The 19,217-nt window shown below is 40.9% G+C and overlaps 1 protein-coding gene across 3 annotated transcripts; it reads right to left on the bottom strand.

Annotated features, from left to right (window-relative positions):
• Positions 1-17,389: 17,389 nt before the first annotated feature.
• LOC111880528 (protein TIC110, chloroplastic-like) lies at positions 17,390-18,737 on the bottom strand. Of its 3 annotated transcripts, XR_008223956.1 has the most exons (4): positions 18,528-18,737; positions 18,256-18,410; positions 17,704-18,172; positions 17,390-17,614 (listed from the first exon to the last, which is right to left on the bottom strand). XR_008223956.1 is itself a non-coding variant. In XM_052763969.1 (2 exons), the coding sequence occupies exons 1-2, from the start codon at positions 18,457-18,459 to the stop codon at positions 17,993-17,995; spliced, it is 384 nt and encodes a 127-aa protein (XP_052619929.1). In that variant the 5' UTR covers positions 18,460-18,492; the 3' UTR covers positions 17,390-17,992. The 3 variants fall into 3 exon arrangements, 1 of the variants encoding a protein (XP_052619929.1); XR_008223955.1 differs by lacking the exon at positions 18,528-18,737 and having other exon boundaries at positions 18,256-18,492; XM_052763969.1 differs by lacking the exon at positions 18,528-18,737 and having other exon boundaries at positions 17,390-18,172; positions 18,256-18,492.
• Positions 18,738-19,217: the final 480 nt, after the last annotated feature.

The raw sequence follows: 19,217 nt of genomic DNA on the forward strand, positions 1-19,217 counted from the left end.
GGAATCGTTGGTATATCTATAAACCGGGCATTTGTGTAATGCGGGTTTGTAGTAAATAATCAATGCTCGAGAACCTTCCAACGTCGCTTGGGACCGATACTACTATATTTTTGTAATGGTTTCAACGCAACTCAATGGATTTCAAAAGAATTAGGGGAACATCGAGTTTCCCTAGGGTTTTTATCACATACAGATTTTAAACGCATACATCTTAAATGAACAATTTTTGCAAGTATAGAAACAAACAAGCATACCTATGGATCTTCACAAACGTTTTGAAAGCTTTTCTTTTCAGAAAATATCGGATTTTCTGGTGGTTTTTCAAACAATATAAACATTCGATTTCAAACACTACTTATGAACTCACCAACATTTCATATGTTGACGTTTTCCAAAATACTTGTATTCTCAGGAAACCAGTGAGTCAGGGGAAATCATGCTCAGTGACGGTCGCAGTTTATTTTTGAATGAACCAAACAATATTAATTTTTGGAAATGTAATATCTCAAACAATGTATGACATGTAAACACTACTGGTTGTATTATGTTGATGAATGGTGACGAATGTTGTTTTGTTTCATATATATTCAATGTTATGGTATTCAATTGAGTCACGACAGCCCCCGGACGTTTCCGCCGTCTGGTTCGGGGGTGTGACAGGTTGGTATCAGAGCTTTGTTTATAGTGAACTAGCATGTCGAGCCATACATTGATATGCAACTATAAACCAAAAAGAGGGACTAACATAACTCTGAACAAAACAAATAAATAAAACACACTTGCCTGCATTAGGAGTAAGGACCTAACGCTGAATCAAACACCATAATGCGGGTATCTCGGTCAACTCGGGACTGTTCTTAGTGATGCCAAGGGGCGAATGTAGCCTGATCAACTACATTCTCTCCAAGGTAAAACTAACACACGTCTTGATGAGATCGGAATAGCCAGGGAACCTAAAAATTGTACCCTATATCACCCAAAAAGAGAATATTTGCTTAGTCTGTGTAATAGTCATAGTACCCTAAGAATAATGTAGCATAATTACGTACTCGCGCAGACAGCATGGCTGGTTTTCATCACCCGGGAGACCCCTACTTCCCTAATCAGGGAAACAACGGGTGGCTAGAGGAGGAGCCTGAGGAGGACCCCGAAGAGGAATCAGATGGGGAACCGGAAGCAGAAGTCGAGGGCGAGCCTGCCGAACCCGAAGAAGACGAAGAACCTTTCGAAGAGGAGCTCGATGACAGCGAAGGGGGTGATTCGGATGCAGAGTCCGAGGTCATCGACCCCCCTTACCCGATCAGGGTACCCGCTTATCGTGTGGGACCCACTGGACCTACCCCTCCTTGGGGCATGGATCTTTGGAGATGGAGCAGACATCAGGGACAGCGACCCCCGTTCGGCATGTCACGCGAGTTCTTTGACTTGAGGGACGGAGGACCGGCCGACCGAGCCCTACCGGTCATGGTGAGACGGTTACGGGACACCGGCGACCTTGCTCAGGACACTGCTGATCAAGTACGCCAGCTGTGGACTAGAGTCGAGCGTGCGGAACAGGAGACGCGTGACGTCCTCCGGGAGTTTCACATGAGGCAGGTAAGGTGGGAATCTCGACTTCAGGATGCAGAACGCCTAGTGGCTCGTCTTCAGGGAGCTTCCACATCTTCGGCACCACCTCCTGACGCAGCTCATCGCGGTTAGGGATAGACCTATCGTAGTAGGATATTAGTAACTATGTTATGTACTCCGGCTCTATGTTTAAGTGACTACACTACTCATGGAGCCGTTATGCTGTCGGATTAGTGTTACTCATGTATGCTCCTACGAGCAAATTTTCTTGTACTAAACACGGATAATATTAATGAACTTTTGCGTGTTTTGCTATGATATTCACAGTTGTTATGTGTTGAGTTGTTATGATTATATGCTTGATGATAGTAATGCTTAGGTTCGTACCCTACACCTAGTTAGTAGGATCATAACCTCACCAAAACCACATCTTTCCGTTTCATGACAGAAAGATGCCTCGCCCAGCTACTCGCGGAAATCCCGAACCAACCCCGCCGGAAGTTGACTCCACTGCTTTCCAGGCAGCCGTGTCTGCTGCGGTCACGGCAGCTATGGCACAACTTCACCGAGGAAACAATGGAGGAGGCAATGGTCAAGGCTCCGGAAGTTCGAACAACGGGACGAACCAAGGGCTCACTAAAACGTGCACCTACAAGGATTTTGCGAACGCGAAACCCCGAACTTTCAACGGCACTGGGGGAGTGATCGCCCTAAAGCGATGGATCGAGAAGGTAGAGTCGGTATTCGAGATATGCGAGTGCCCCGAGCAGATGAAAGTGAAGTTCGCGGCCTGCACCTTCGTGGACCAAGCACTCACTTGGTGGAATGGTCACATAGAAGCTATGACACTCCCTATCGCCAACTCTATTCCCTGGGCAGAGATGAAAGAGATGTTGACGGCTGAGTACTGCCCCCGAGGCGAAATACAGAAGATGGAGCAGGAACTATGGAATCTCACGGTGCAGAATGGGAACATCGATGCTTACATATCGAGATTCAGCGAACTATCTCTGTTGTGCCCGGGTATGATCACATCAGAGGGGAAGAAGATTGAACGATTCATTTGGGGATTGACATCCCCCATTCAAGGGAACGTGATAGCTGCTAACCCTGAAACATTTGACAGCGCGAAGAGATTGGCAAAGAGGCTATATGATCATAACCACAAAAAGGGCGAGAAACCGGTAGAGACTGAGAAGAAGAAGGAGAGCGATGGTAAGAAGGGATGGAACAACAAGAGGAAGGGGCGTCAAGGTCCCGAGACCTCTAAAAAGCAGCAAACGGTGGCAGTTCACGCTGTCACTGCGCCGGTACCAGTCACATCACATGCTCCAGCCTCAGCTACTTCAAATACTTCAAGACCCTATTCCGGCACTCATCCCAAATGCAACAAGTGCGGGTTCCATCACCAAGGAGAATGTAGGGAGTTCCATTGCACCAGTTGCAATCGAAGGGGACACACTGCAAAGTTCTGCAGGACTTATCCTTCTCAGAACCAGAGTCAGGGAAACAACCAGAACAACAACAACAATCACCGCAACACCAACAACACCAATGCCGGCGGCAACAACGCAGGGCCTAGCCACACCTGTTTCGGGTGTGGAAGGACGGGGCATTTCCGTCGAGATTGCCCTAACAACAACAACAACTCCGGAAACAGAGGAACAGGAAGAATGCTGACTATGGGTCAGAGTGATGCAGTTCAAGATCCCGCAGTTGTGACCGGTACGTTTCTCCTAAACCACACTTATGCATGCATCTTATTTGATACCGGAGCAGAGCGAAGTTTCGTAAGCGAGAAGTTTAGACATCTATTAAAACAACAACCCCAGAAGCTAAATGAAACCTATACGGTGGAAATGGCCAATGGGAAAACCGAATCCACTAGGGAAATCTACATCGGATGTACCTTAACCCTTAACCAGCACGTCTTTCGAATAGATCTAATGCCAGTAGCAATTAGGAGTTTCGATGTGATTATCGGCATGGATTGGTTAAGCCCCCACCATGCTGAGATTTTGTGCCACGAGAAGGCCGTTCGCCTTCGTCTCCCAAATCACGAAACCCTAGTAATTTACGGAGACAAACCCAGCACGAATCTTCGTCTTATCTCGTGCATCAAAGCACAAAAACATCTGCGAAAGAACAACTTAGCGTTCTTGGCCCACATAGTGGACAAGACAAAAGAAGAAACTAACATCCAAGACATCCCGGTAGCGTGTGAATTTCCGGACGTGTTTCCCGAAGATCTTCCAGGAATACCCCCAGAAAGACAGGTTGAATTCCGAATCGACCTCGTTCCAGGAGCGACTCCCCTCGCTAAATCACCATATCGACTGGCTCCTGCTGAAATGCAGGAATTATCCAGCCAACTCAGTGAGCTTCTGGACAAGGGATTTATCCGACCTAGCTACTCGCCATGGGGAGCTCCGGTGCTCTTTGTCAAAAAGAAGGACGGATCTTTCAGAATGTGCATCGATTACAGAGAGTTGAATAAACTCACTGTCAAAAACCGCTACCCACTCCCGCGAATCGATGATTTATTCGACCAGCTCCAAGGAGCTAGCTATTTTTCTAAAATAGATCTACGGTCCGGATACCATCAACTCAAAGTCCGAGAAGAGGATATTCCAAAAACCGCTTTTCGAACCCGCTATGGACATTATGAATTCGTCGTAATGCCCTTCGGTCTAACAAATGCACCTGCCGCATTTATGGACCTAATGAATCGAATCTGTCGACCGTTCCTGGACAACTTCGTCATTGTGTTTATTGATGACATCCTCGTCTATTCGCGAAGCAAAGAGGAGCATGGCCAACATCTTCGACAAGTCCTAGAAACGCTGCGATCGGAAAAGCTTTACGCCAAACTCTCTAAGTGTGAGTTTTGGCTACGGAGCGTGAATTTTCTAGGTCACGTAGTTAGCCAAGATGGAATTCATGTGGATCCCTCTAAGGTCAAAGCTGTGGAAGGATGGGCAACTCCGACTACGCCCACAGAAATTCGTCAGTTCTTAGGCCTAGCAGGGTACTATAGGAGATTCATCCAAAACTTCTCCAAGATCGCCAAGCCACTTACCTTGCTTACGCAAAAGGGCGTGCCATTCAAGTGGACAGACCGACAAGAGATTGCATTTCGAACCTTGAAGCAAGCTCTTTGCAGCGCTCCTGTACTATCTCTACCTGAAGGAACGGAAGATTTTGTAGTTTACTGTGACGCGTCGAATCAAGGCTTAGGTTGCGTTCTCATGCAACATGGAAGAGTGATAGCATATGCGTCCCGTCAACTAAAGACGCACGAAGTAAATTACACGACCCACGACCTAGAACTGGGAGCCGTGGTCTTTGCCCTAAAGATTTGGAGGCACTACCTGTACGGTACTAAGTGCACCATCTTCACAGACCACAAGAGCCTCCAGCACATCTTGAATCAGAAGGAGCTGAACATGAGACAACGAAGATGGGTGGAATTGTTAAACGACTACGAATGCGAAATCAAGTACCATCCAGGCAAGGCCAACGTGGTAGCTGACGCATTAAGTCGGAAGGAATACACAAATCGCCGTACGAAAACGCACTCGATAACCATTCAGTCTCATCTGACCACTCAAATTGTATCAGTCCAGGCAGAGGCTATGAAAGCGGAAAATAGAACTAGCGAGGCATTGCGCGGAATGGAGAAGAACCTGGAAGTCAAAGAGAATGGGGTATACTACTTCATGAACCGTATCTGGGTTCCAAAAATCGGAGGATTCAGAGAGACCGTTATGCAGGAAGCCCACAAGACGCGATACTCCATTCATCCTGGTTCGGACAAGATGTATTTGGACATTAAGCAGCACTATTGGTGGCCTAACATGAAGGCGGAAATCGCAACTTATGTTAATAAGTGCCTTACGTGTGCCAAAGTAAAAGTGGAATACCAGAAACCTTCTGGACTGTTACAGCAACCGGCAATTCCCGAGTGGAAATGGGAAGGGATTTCTATGGATTTCGTGACCAAGCTGCCCAAGACGTCGGACGGATTAGACACCATATGGGTGATAATCGACCGACTGACGAAATCTGCCCATTTCCTGCCGATCAAAGAGTCCTACAAGATGGAGAGGCTGACGCGTTTGTACCTACGAGAGATTGTAAGACTTCATGGAGTGCCAAAATCTATCATCTCGGATAGGGACAGTAGGTTCACATCACGCTTTTGGCAGTCGCTCCACAAGGCCATGGGAACTCATCTTGATATGAGCACCGCGTATCACCCACAAACGGACGGTCAAAGCGAACGAACCATTCAGACGCTCGAAGACATGCTTCGTGCATGTGTGATAGACTTCGGAAAGTCTTGGGATACCCACCTACCGTTGATCGAGTTTTCATATAACAATAGTTATCATTCGAGCATTAAGGTGGCCCCTTTCGAAGCACTGTACGGGCGTAAATGTAGATCACCGTTATGTTGGGCTGAAGTAGGTGACACCCAGCTAGCAGGAACACATACGTCGGATAGGGCAATGACAGGACCGGAAATCATTCGCGAGACCACAGAAAAGATTGTCCAAATCAAAGCTCGATTACAGGCATCGCGCGACCGGCAAAAGAGCTACGCTGATAAACGGCGAAAGCCCTTAGAGTTCCAGGTCGGTGATCGAGTATTGTTGAAGGTCTCACCCTGGAAAGGGGTTATACGTTTCGGAAAACGAGGAAAGCTAAACCCACGGTACATTGGACCTTTCGAAATCGTCGCCCGAATAGGTCCGGTAGCCTACAGACTACAACTACCCCCGGAGCTAAACGGTGTACACCCCGTGTTTCATGTTGCTAACCTGAAAAAGTGCCTATCAGATGAAACCCTTGTCATTCCTCTGGACGAAATTGAAATCAACGAGAATCTCCTGTTCGTCGAGGAACCAATCGAAATCATGGACAGGGAGGTGAAGCGTACTAAACAAAGTCGCATCCCGATCGTGAAGGTTCGATGGAACGCAAAGCGTGGGCCAGAATTCACATGGGAACGCGAAGATCAAATGAAGCAGAAGTACCCTCACCTATTCTAGTTTTCTCAAATCCAGCTTTCAAACAGAATTTCGGGACGAAATTCCCTTTAACGGGGGGATGATGTCACAACTGTGAATTTTAAGCTATGTAATCTACACATTCAAGTTAATGTGAATCAAAAACTTCAATCAAATACAACATGCTAGGAGTACAAATAGTCATCAAACAATTGGAGACCCTAGAAGTTCTTATTAAGTCTAATTTAGGCTAGAACTTCCTTATTGGATCCAAATGGGCCAATAAGCTTCCAACTAGACTATCATGGACTTAGAACCCTAATTGGGCTCTAATTGGACCCACACTTATTTATTTTAACATTTTAGGTCATGTTGGGCCTAGAATTAAATAAATTAAAAGCCTTAACACATGAATAACCTAAAACTAGTTCAAGAAAAACATAAAAATCCTACCACACTCCTTAGACTCAAAACACACCCTAATTACCTCTAATGTTGGGCTTGGGGGCAAAAGCCCAAATTTTTCCTCTTTCCCCTTCATATTCTCGGCCCAAGGCCCAAATCCAAGGGGAGGTTGACTTTGGTTGCCACCTCACTATTACCTAATGGATTTCTAGGCACAAATCACATACACCCATGCATGTATCACTTCAAGAGTCATTTCTTTCTCTCCTCCCTTCTTGCTCTCGGCCAAGCATCATCACACACACCAAATATCTCAACTTTCTCTCTAGAACACTCAAAGAACTCTCCTTCCCTCCCCTCTCCAAAGATCTCGAAATTTAGGGACTTTCCAAGAGGATTTTGCAAGCAAATCATCATCTAAGGTAAGATTATTCATAGATCTATGGTTTAAATTCTTTTGTTATCAAAATCTCTTCCTAATCCATGTAAAAAAACTGTGATCTTGCACCCTAGAAACCCCCCTAATCTCGAAAAGTTCACCAAGGAGTGCAAGGGCCAAAAATCACTTCATTTCTTCCAATTTTTCTTCAAGAACCGAAACTACTCACTCAAGGTGAGATTCATACCCCTATTTTCTGTTTTTAAGAGTTTTTGTGGGGGGGAATACAAGTGAAAGTGTAGATCTATATGTGTTTGTATGCCTTGTATGATTTCCATGCTTATATGTATGCTTATATGTGTTTTAATGTTGGATCTAGCCATTAAACCCCTCAAAACCGAGATATAACTCATGTTTTATGATATTAGCTTCAAATATGTTCCTACATAATAAGTGGTACTAGATAAATAGCCAAGTGGTTAGCAACAATTTTCTTTAAGCTAAAAACACATATTTTGGGCCAAAAATGTGAAAAATACAAAATTAAGGGCCCAAAATGACATTTTACAGATTCTGATGGTTGAAATGTGTCAAAACAGTTTCAATAAAGCTATTTCTGGAATTCTATTCAATTGGTGGATTAAAAACATAAATTTCAAGCCTATTGGGCTAAAAATGCAAATTCGGCCCAATAAGGCCCATTATGCGAATTTTTCTGTTTTGGAGGGCCAAAACTGTAACTTTCTGTAAAACAGTGGACTAGAAGTGTCCCAAACCCTTTTCAAAGGTTTAAAATGCTTTTTAAATTTAAAAGGGACCAAAGTTGCAAAATTTTCCATTTTGGGCCAAAATTGTCAAAATTGCGAAAAGATGGACTAAACCGAGAAAAACTGCATTTTCAGGGACTTAAACTGTTTTCTTTGAAAAATATGCTGGAAAATATTAATTTCAACAATTTTTGGTGTTAAAATGTCAAGAAAAATAGTTTAAGGACCAAACCGGGAAATATTTAAATAAAAGGGTTGAAAATGTAAATTTTACAAATAATGAGGGGCTGAAAACAGAAATATTTCAAGGCTGATTCATTATGTACAATCTGATCAAATAACGATACCTCGACTACCAACGAGATACAACTCATTACAATACCAAAAGTCGTTGCTAAACGAATTGGCTCGGTCTCGAGCCAATGGAAATCTACAACTACTAACTCTTTGATACATACAAATAACGATTGGTAACACATATACACACGAGTGTGCACAGACGTCTACGCACCATCTTCGGGCCCCAAAAGTGTAAAATCTTGTTTGTTGGGCCTAGCTAGCCCAATGACCTGATCTTAAGGCCCGAAGACATTTTTTTTTTCTACGAAGTGTTGAGTTTTATCGACTTGGCACAACGTAGGGTGACTTTCAATGGCTTGTATCATTGGACCCCAAGGGCCATGGTATTGCTAGAAAAGTCTACACATTTTACGAGGCGGGTCGGGGACCCCTCGCACACATATTTCCCCAGCCGGTTAATAGAGTTATCGGGGTCTTCGTGACCTCTTTCTCTTCGGATGTGGGGCTACTCATAGTCCGGGCGATTGGATAACGTGATTAGTACTGACGACGCCTTCGGGAATCGTTGGTATATCTATAAACCGGGCATTTGTGTAATGCGGGTTTGTAGTAAATAATCAATGCTCGAGAACCTTCCAACGTCGCTTGGGACCGATACTACTATATTTTTGTAATGGTTTCAACGCAACTCAATGGATTTCAAAAGAATTAGGGGAACATCGGGTTTCCCTAGGGTTTTTATCACATACAGATTTTAAACGCATACATCTTAAATGAACAATTTTTGCAAGTATAGAAACAAACAAGCATACCTATGGATCTTCACAAACGTTTTGAAAGCTTTTCTTTTCAGAAAATATCGGATTTTCTGGTGGTTTTTCAAACAATATAAACATTCGATTTCAAACACTACTTATGAACTCACCAACATTTCATATGTTGACGTTTTCCAAAATACTTGTATTCTCAGGAAACCAGTGAGTCAGGGGAAATCATGCTCAGTGACGGTCGCAGTTTATTTTTGAATGAACCAAACAATATTAATTTTTGGAAATGTAATATCTCAAACAATGTATGACATGTAAACACTACTGGTTGTATTATGTTGATGAATGGTGACGAATGTTGTTTTGTTTCATATATATTCAATGTTATGGTATTCAATTGAGTCACGACAGCCCCCGGACGTTTCCGCCGTCTGGTTCGGGGGTATGACATTTACTACTTTAAATTTCGGGACGAAATTCCCTCTAACGGGGGGATGATGTGACAACCCGATATTTCAACTCTTTGTAATGGCCTAATAAGTCAAGTATTGTAACCACTTTTGAGTTAAAGAAATTAACTTTGATAATAAAATGTCCAAAAAGTTTCTATTTAACTACCTACTATGTTTAATATCATTAAAACCGGGATCGTACGTAAAAAGAACGCCCAAATCCGGCTTCGTATATTGAAGTTAAGATTTTTCCAAGTTCGGCTTAGCAGCAGACAGCTAAAAACTCGAATCGGAGATCGAGCGATTTTTGGCCGGAATGACCTAAACGAGAATCGAAGGTCTCGACAATGGTAATTCAGCGGTGAAAAGTCTGGCAAAAACCGACGTCAGATAAACAAGTTATGAATTTTTAAAGAAAATTCCTTAATCACGTCATTTTATAAATAAATAATAAAAATAATTTCGGAATTTGCCAACGGAGTCTAAACGAAAGTTGTAGAGCGTAGTCTCACCTAAAGACCATCGAAAACGGAGTTCGTATGAAGAAGATATGATTTTTTTGAAGTTTATTAAATAATTTATATATAAATTTAAATCAAAATTCCGGTAATATCCGAAGGAGGAGTCAGCGTCCTCATACGAGTTACGCGCCGCGTAACCTCGTACGCCCCGCGTACGCGAGGGCCTTGGTCTCGGTCCGTCCACGTCGCCCCTATGCGAAGCTATCCCCTTTCCATCCCATCCGAAGTCGAGGCAGTCGAGGACTCGATCATGCATGACGTAGGGGTACGCGCTGCGTACGCCCGTACGCCCCGCGTACCGAGGCCTCTCAGCCCCTATAAATAGAGGTGTGAGGGTTCCGGAAAAATCACCCCCTCTCTCTCATTTCTCTCACGATCTTGCCTCGTTTTTCGTGCCCGCACTATCTCGAATCTCTGGTCTTTTTGCTCAAGTCCCGAGGGTGGATTTTACTCCCGAGATTCCCAAGAATCCCGAGAAAATTCCGTTTCCCAAGACGAAACTCTGCCCGGTTTTCCATCTCGCTATCTTCAAACTTTCAAGTGAGTTCATACCCCTTAATTAATTTTTTTTAAAAATTCTAAATGCTTTTATATGCTTTCTAAGGGGGGGGGGGGGGGGGGGGGGGGAATTACAAGTAAAACACACAATTACTATCGGGTGTTATATATAAAGATTTTTATACACTTTTATTAAGTAGAATCATATGTGATTCATAAACTTTATAGGGAACTCTTGTATACAAAATATATTACAATGGAATCCTATCTTTAATAATATAAATTGTTGTAATGCATGTATAAACTAAACATTTTCTTAGATTATATGTATACTTGCCTACCTTAGGCTCTACAAAAATCTATACAGTTATAAAATGTGATTCTTTTTCTAGGCTTTTTCTAAACAAACAAGTCACACTTTTAGAAAACTATAATAGGTATAGCTTTACGAGGATATTGCTAACTTTTACATACTAGAAACATGATTTTCAAGAAGTCACTTTCATATACAAGAACAAACGAACATTTTAACACGTAAATCTGTTTTTATACCACGGTTTTGTGAGACATAAATTTCACGTACGTTCGAGTACACATTTCAAGTCCTGTATTATATACCAGAATCCCTTGGAGGGGGAGCATGGTGGTTGTGTATAGATCTATACGGGCTTGACAACCCGCGCCCTGACTGTTAGCTACAGTCCACCATTTGGGGTGACAAACGTCATAACATTCCAACGCCTGAAGAACGTTGTGTATAGGCATTCCGAGTCAATAGTATGGTTATAAAACTCACATGGGGTATTAAAAATGCATTGATTTACAAGGTTTTCAAACACATTGGTTATTTTACACTTACATACATTTTAGAAACAAACATTGGTCTTGAGAGAAGGCTACTTTTATACTAGTAGAAAATATAGGATTTTCTAAACACAAACAAACAAGGACAAAACATTTCATTTCATACAAACATTGTCATTTAAATACTTATGAAACTCACCAGCTTAAATGCTGATCTACTTTTTCAAAATTACTTGTATGTCCCAAGAAATCAGTAATTTCAGGTATCATTATGCTTTTGATGAAGGGATGCTGCGGCGCCAGTTTAATCTCATATTTTGACATCACATTGTAATTGGTTTTTGAACATGTAACTTTTGACAAATGTAAACTTTCAATTATATATGTGATGGTTGTACTGCTTTCTTTACTATGTATTCATTTGTTACGTTACCACATGAAGTCATCCGCCCCCGAACGTTTCCGTCGTTCAGGTTTGGGGGTGTGACAGATTGGTATCAGAGCAATGTTTATAGTGAACTAAGTATATCGAACCACATAAGATATACAAACTATAAATGCTTAAGGGACTAACACTCTCTGACAAAACATTTTTTCTTTTTACGCTTAAGCAGCATTACGTTTAACTTAAATTGATAGTTCGTTTAAGTACAATTACATGCATACAACAAATTATTTTCATGATATCTAACTATACAACAAGTATTTAGACAAGTTGACACTACGATTAAGCCTCGATATATGTAATCAGATTTTGGACAAATATAGCGTTATCAACTATATTTGCCCGAGATTGGACCAACGTATATCGAGGAATGATCTTAGTAAGCAACAAGTAAAAACTTACCAAACCGTTACTAGAATCAAACACAAGAATTTAAATACTATAGGAGTATTTGCTACCTAAACTAGTTTAACTTACATGTTTTGCAAGTTTCAACTTTATTCAACTCTTATAACCCTATTTCTCGTACAGTCAAATGGCTGGATTTCACCACCCCGGCGACCCCTACTTTCCCAACCAAGGCAACGGAGGATGGGTCGAAGATGATCCCGAAGAGGACGAGGAACCCATAGAAGTGTGGATATAAAGACCATCGAAAACGGAGTTCGTATGAAGAAGATATGATTTTTTTGAAGTTTATTAAATAATTTATATATAAATTTAAATCAAAATTCCGGTAATATCCGAAGGAGGAGTCAGCGTCCTCATACGAGTTACGCGCCGCGTAACCTTGTATGCCCCGCGTACGCGAGGGCCTTGGTCTCGGTCCGTCCACGTCGCCCCTATGCGAAGCTATCCCCTTTCCGTCCCATCCGAAGCCGAGGCAGTCGAGGACTCGGTCATGCATGACGTACGGGTACGCGCTGCGTACGCCCGTACGACCCGAGTACCGAGGCCTCTCAGCCCCTATAAATAGAGGTGCGAGGGTTCCGGAAAAATCACCCCATCTCTCTCATTTCTCTCATGATCTTGCCTCGTTTTCCGTGCCCGCACTACCCCAAAGCTCTGGTCTTTTTGCTCAAGTCCCGAGGGTCGATTTTACTCCCGAGATTCCCAAGAATCCCGAGAAAAATCCGTTTCCCAAGACGAAACTCTGCCCGGTTTTCCATCTCGCTATCTTCAAACTTTCAAGTGAGTTCATACCCCTTAATTAATTTTTTTTAAATTCTAAATGCTTTTATATGCTTTCTAAAGGGGGGGGGGGGGGGGGAATTACAAGTAAAACACACGACTACTATCGGGTGTTATATATAAAGATTTTTATACACTTTTATTAAGTAGAATCATATGTGATTCATAAACTTTATAGGGAACTCTTGTATACAAAATATATTACAATGGAATCCTATCTTTAATAATATAAATTGTTGTAATGCATGTATAAACTAAACATTTTCTTAGATTATATGTATACTTGCCTACCTTAGGCTCTGCAAAAATCTATACAATTATAAAATGTGATTCCTTTTCTAGGCTTTTTCTAAACAAACAAGTCACACTTTTAGAAAACTATAATAGGTATAGTTTTACGAGGATATTGCTAACTTTTACATACTAGAAACATGATTTTCAAGAAGTCACTTTCATATACAAGAACAAACGAACATTTTAACACGTAAATCTGTTTTTATACCACGGTTTTGTGAGACATAAACTTCACGTACGTTCGAGTACACATTTCAAGTCCTGTATTATATACCAGAATCCCTTGGAGGGGGAGCATGGTGGTTGTGTATAGATCTATACGGGCTTGACAACCCGCGCCCTGACTGTTAGCTACAATCCACCATTTGGGGTGACAAACGTCATAACATTTCAACGCCTGAAGAACGTCGTGTATAGGCATTCCGAGTCAATAGTATGGTTATAAAACTCACATGGGGTATTAAAAATGCATTGATTTACAAGGTTTTCAAACACATTGGTTATTTTACACTTACACACATTTTAGAAACAAACATTGGTCTTGAGAGAAGGCTACTTTTATACTAGTAGAAAATATAGGATTTTCTAAACACAAACAAACAAGGACAAAACATTTCATTTCATACAAACATTGTCATTTAAATACTTATGAAACTCACCAGCTTAAATGCTGATCTACTCTTTCAAAATTACTTGTATGTCCCAGGAAATCAGTAATTTCAGGTATCATTATGCTTTTGATGAAGGGATGCTGCGGCACCAGTTTAATCTCATATTTTGACATCACATTGTAATTGGTTTTTGAACATGTAACTTTTGACAAATGTAAACTTTCAATTATATATGTGATGGTTGTACTGCTTTCTTTACTATGTATTCATTTGTTACGTTACGACATGAAGTCATCCGCCCCCGAACGTTTCCGCCGTTCAAGTTTGGGGGTGTGACAACACAGATGTGTGTGGGCCCTTCAGATCCACCAAAAGGGATGCTAACCGCTTCTATGTGACTTTTACCGACAATTGAAGCAGATATGGATATATCTACTTAATCAAGCATAAGTCGGAAACTTTTGAAAAATTCAAGGAGTTTAAGCAAGAAGTGGAAAATCAATTGAGCAGGAAGGTAAAGATGCTCAGATCCGATAGGCATGGTGAGTATCTTAGAATTGAGTTTCACGACTATCTTAAAAAATGTGGAATCGTTTCACAATTGACGCCGCTTAGGACACCACAACTTAATGGTGTAGCTGAGAGGCGCAATCAAACCTTGTTGTACATGGTTCATTCTATGATGAGTCAAGCTTCGTTACCTATCTTATTTTAGGGGTATGCCTTAGAGACTGTCGCCTATATCCTTAATCTATTCCCTACTAAGAAGGTTTCCAAAACACCTCACGAGATGTGGACAGGTAAGGTTCCCTCGTTGGCACATATCAAGGTTTGGGGTTGCGAAGCTTTCGTAAGATGAGAGACTCACGACAAGCTTGAACCTCATAGTGAGCGATGTATTTTCATCGGATACCCACATAAGTCTTTTAGATATCTTTTCTATAGACCTAGTGACAACGCGGTCTTAGTAGCAAGGAGAGGGGTTTTCCGTGAAAGAGAATTCATATGCCAAGAGGATAGTGGGAGCCAAATTGATCTTGAAGAGCTTCAAGAATCAAGTGATGAAGGAACCTCAAACACTAGCGCTCAACCCGATAAGGAAACTCCTGTTGAACCGATTGTCGAGTCCTTACCTTTAAGACGTTCTGGTAGAGTTAGTGTTCCACCAGTATTATATGGCTTCCATATAACTGGTGAGGGTGATACATTTATTAGTGATAGCACACTAGTAAATGTGGATGAACCTAACAACTACAAGGAAGCCATGGCAGGCTCGGAGTCTGCGAAATCGAAAGAGGCAATGGACAGCGAGATTCAGTCCATGTATGACAATCAAGTCTGGAACTTGGTTGACAATGTACCAGTTCGTAAGACAGTTGGGTGCAAGTGGATCTTCAAGAAGAAGACCGACATGGATGGGAAAGTGCACACATACAAGGCACGAATGGTTGCGAAGGGTTTCACTCAAACTCCAGGAGTTGACTATGACGAGACCTTCCCACCAGTGGCCAAGATTAAGTCTATAAGGGTTATGTTGGCCATAGCTGCATTTCATGATTATAAAATATGGAAAACGGATGTCAAGACCGCTTTCCTTAATGGAAAGTTGGCTGAGGATGTTTACATGACTCAGCTAGAGGGTTTTATGAATGCAAAGTATCCAAATAGAGTGTGCAAGCTTGAGAAATCCATCTATGGATTGAAACAAGCGTCTCGCAGATGGAATCTTTGTTTCGATGAGAAAGTCAAAGAGTTTGGTTTTTCGAGAAGCGAGGATGAGTCTTGCATATATGTTAAAGCTAGTGGGAGTATAGTTAGTTTCTTGGTATTATATGTCGATGACATACTACTCATAGGAAATGATGTTCCAACCTTACAGGAGGTTAAGTCATGGCTTGGGAAGTGTTTCGCTATGAAGGACCTCAGAGAAGCTGCCTATATTTTAGGGATAAGGATCTTGTGAAATAGGAGTAAGAGACTAATAGGACTTAGTCAAAGTACATACTTGGATAAAGTGTTGAAGCGTTTCAACATGGAGAATTCCAAGAAAGGGGAATTACCAATCCAGAGCAATACCAAATTGAGTAAGACTCAGAGGCCGAGCACTAATGTTGAAATAGCATAAATGAGTCGAGTACCATATGTTTCCGTTGTTGGGTCGATCATGTACCCTATGACGTGTACTCGCCCTGATATGGCCTTCTCTTTGAGCATGGTCAGCAGATAACAAGGGAACCCTGGTAATGCTCACTGGATAGCAGTAAAGAACATTATTAAGTATTTGTGAAGGAAGAAGGATTGGGTCCTCTTACTTGGTGGAAGTGAAGACTTAAGAGTGTCAGGGTACAGTGACGCCAATTTTCAGACCGACAGAGATAATTTTCGCTCTCAGCGGGCTGGGTATTCACCCTAAATGGAGGAGCAGTGACTTAGAAAAGTTCCAAGCAGAAGACTGTAGCTGATTCAACGTGCGAATCAGAGTACATTGCAGCGAGCAAAGCATCGAAGGAGGCGATATGGCTGAAGAACTTCATCGGAGACCTTGGGGTTGTACCAGCCATAAAGGAGCCTATGGAGATTTTCTGTGACAACGAAGGAGTGGTTGCCTTGACCAAGGAACCGAGGAATCATGGAGATCCAGTCACATCAACAGAAAATACCACTTCATCAGACATCAGGTAGAAGAGAGACTACTCGTAGTAAAGACGGTATCGTCAAAAGATAACCCAGCAGATCCCCTCACAAAGGGTCTGAGCATGGTTAGGCAACTTACAGCATGCGATGAGCATTGGTCTAAAGGACGATATTAGTTTTAGTAATTTGATAGTTGTTTAGAAACTTGTAATAGATAATATGTAATTGACATTTGATGATTAAATAAAAGGATTTTTATTTATGAGTAAAGTTACTATCTGGTGTTAATTATCTACTATTGTTTCATTTTTCATGTTTTGACTTCCAGAATAGTAAGATTATTCAAATAATCACTACTAGAAAAACAGCCTTTTACGACACGCAATGTGTGACGTAAAACGTTCAGACGATGCCCATTTATGACACACATTTACGACGCCCTTATGACACGCAATGAGTATCAAGGAATGCCCTGTCATAAAGGAAGACGACATGCATTTGCGTGTCATAACCTTACGACACGCATGTTTATGACACACAATGCATATCAAGGAAGCCTCTGTCATAAATGAAGATGACACGCATTTGCGTGTCATAAACTTTAGTAACCATTTTCGATATGCATTTACGACGCGTCTTTATGATACTCATTTACGCATAATACAAAAATATGTAAACAAATATATACCAAAACAATCAATTTCATCCAACAACATCATGTTAAAAAATTGTAACACATTGATATTAAGGTGATCTAATTGTACATTGTTATTAATAGGTTTTCCCTAACTATATAACCTAATACTACATTGCTATTAAGAGACACCTTCTGCAATGTAATGTTATACAAACTAAAAAGATATACAAAAAGATGATAAACATCAAATTCCAACTAAGTAGAGTTGCATCTTGCCTTTCATAATTCTTTAAAACTAATGAACTCCTACTCCGAAAATTCTTGTGACCTGATCAAATAATAGTCAAAAAATTAATATGCTAATATAATTATTAGAAGAATCAAACATGGAATGTTGGTTGTAAAAGACGAAATTACCCTTTTCTCCATCCAAAGAATGTGGGACCACACTTGAGATATGATATTTGATCCATGTGGTGTTCCGGGTTCCATTAAAATATAAAGTATTTATCAAGTTTAATATTCAACCATTAAATGTAACAAAGTTAATGTTTTTTACTATACTATGTAGCTCGTAATATAAACAAGTAAAAGATTGGACGATGAAAATATTTTGACTGATTAAACATGTACCCTTGACCATTGACTTGGACTAAAGCAAATCCGTGCCCACCCACCTTCTCCAACTCCATTTAAAAATAATATGTTAGAAAACTGAAAAAGAAAAATAAACAAGGGCAAATCCGTAAAAAACACTCACTGCTTTGCCAGCAATAGACATGGCCACCTCCCTGGTTATTCGTAAACCATATGCAGCCTTTCTAACAGCCTGTTTCACATCAGCATCATACCCATCAACCCCTGCAGCTATAGCCTCCTTAACAACCTGAAATAGAGAGTTTTTTTATTACTTTATAACAAATTGAAACACGGCTGCATAAATTGGTAAGAAAATAGTATATTAATTACCTTTTCAAATAAAGTGCCACATATTTCTTCGTGGATCTTTTCAATCGTTTGTTTAGGGATACAAAGCATAACTTGCAACCTCTCAAGTGATTTAACCTCAGCATCACTAAGCTCTCCATCCTTCATAGATTGTTGAAGGTTTTGACGGTATATTTCTAAAAAAAGAGAAGTAAGAATAAGAGCATTACAAAACGTTGTAAACATGTTTTAAAATAAAATATAAAAAAAAAAAAAAAAAAAAAAAAAAAATCATTTTAGCAACATATACATACGTTCATGGATCTCAATGGCTTTTTCAGTATCAAAGTGCTTTACTATTTGTAGCTTCCAAAGCACCCCCAGTTACAGATTCCGCAAGGCGTTTACGGTATACTTTAGAGGTAACATCTATTGCAATTGATTCTGCTTCCTTTTTACCCAAACCAAATATATTCCTCAAATGACCCAATGCAACAGGCTATAAAATTATAGAACATAACAAAAAAAAAAAAAAAAAAAAACATTAATATAGACCCTCAAATCATCTAAGGCAAAAGTCAAAAGTTTGATTTGACCTATATAAATGGAATCCAAAAAGGGAAAATTATGTTTTTGTACCTTGGTGTTTTCCATACGACCAGTGGATAGAGAATCAGCAATATATGGAAAATAAATTGTGATGAGTGAGAGTGAGAGTATACAGTACCTATTAAAGAAATTGGGCCCACCCCAAGAGCAAAACGATTAGCATCGGGATGATTCTTTAATGAGAAAAGTGAGTTATTAAATGCCAAAATTTTATCGAGTTCCTCAACAATGAGCTTGGCATCCCTTCTTAAAAATAAAATATATTTTACAAGTCATGAAAAATGTTTGATTATTAGTCGTACATCATATTCGATAAGTATAACGCCTGTAGATTCGGGTTAGTCAAATTAGAGGCAATAAGTGTCGAAAATGACTTTTCGGCAAAATATTATTTA

This window comes from Lactuca sativa, chromosome 5, assembly GCF_002870075.4.
Source record: "Lactuca sativa cultivar Salinas chromosome 5, Lsat_Salinas_v11, whole genome shotgun sequence".
NCBI classification, from domain to species: Eukaryota; Viridiplantae; Streptophyta; class Magnoliopsida; order Asterales; family Asteraceae; genus Lactuca; species Lactuca sativa.

Bases quoted from the DNA above. Each gene is read 5' to 3' on its own strand.
- LOC111880528 (XM_052763969.1), bottom strand. From the start codon at position 18,459: ATGTTTACAACGTTTTGTAATGCTCTTATTCTTACTTCTCTTTTTTTA. The intron at 18,173-18,255 runs GTAATTAATATA...TCTCTATTTCAG, and splicing joins GTGGCACTTTATTTGAAAAG to GTTGTTAAGGAGGCTATAGC.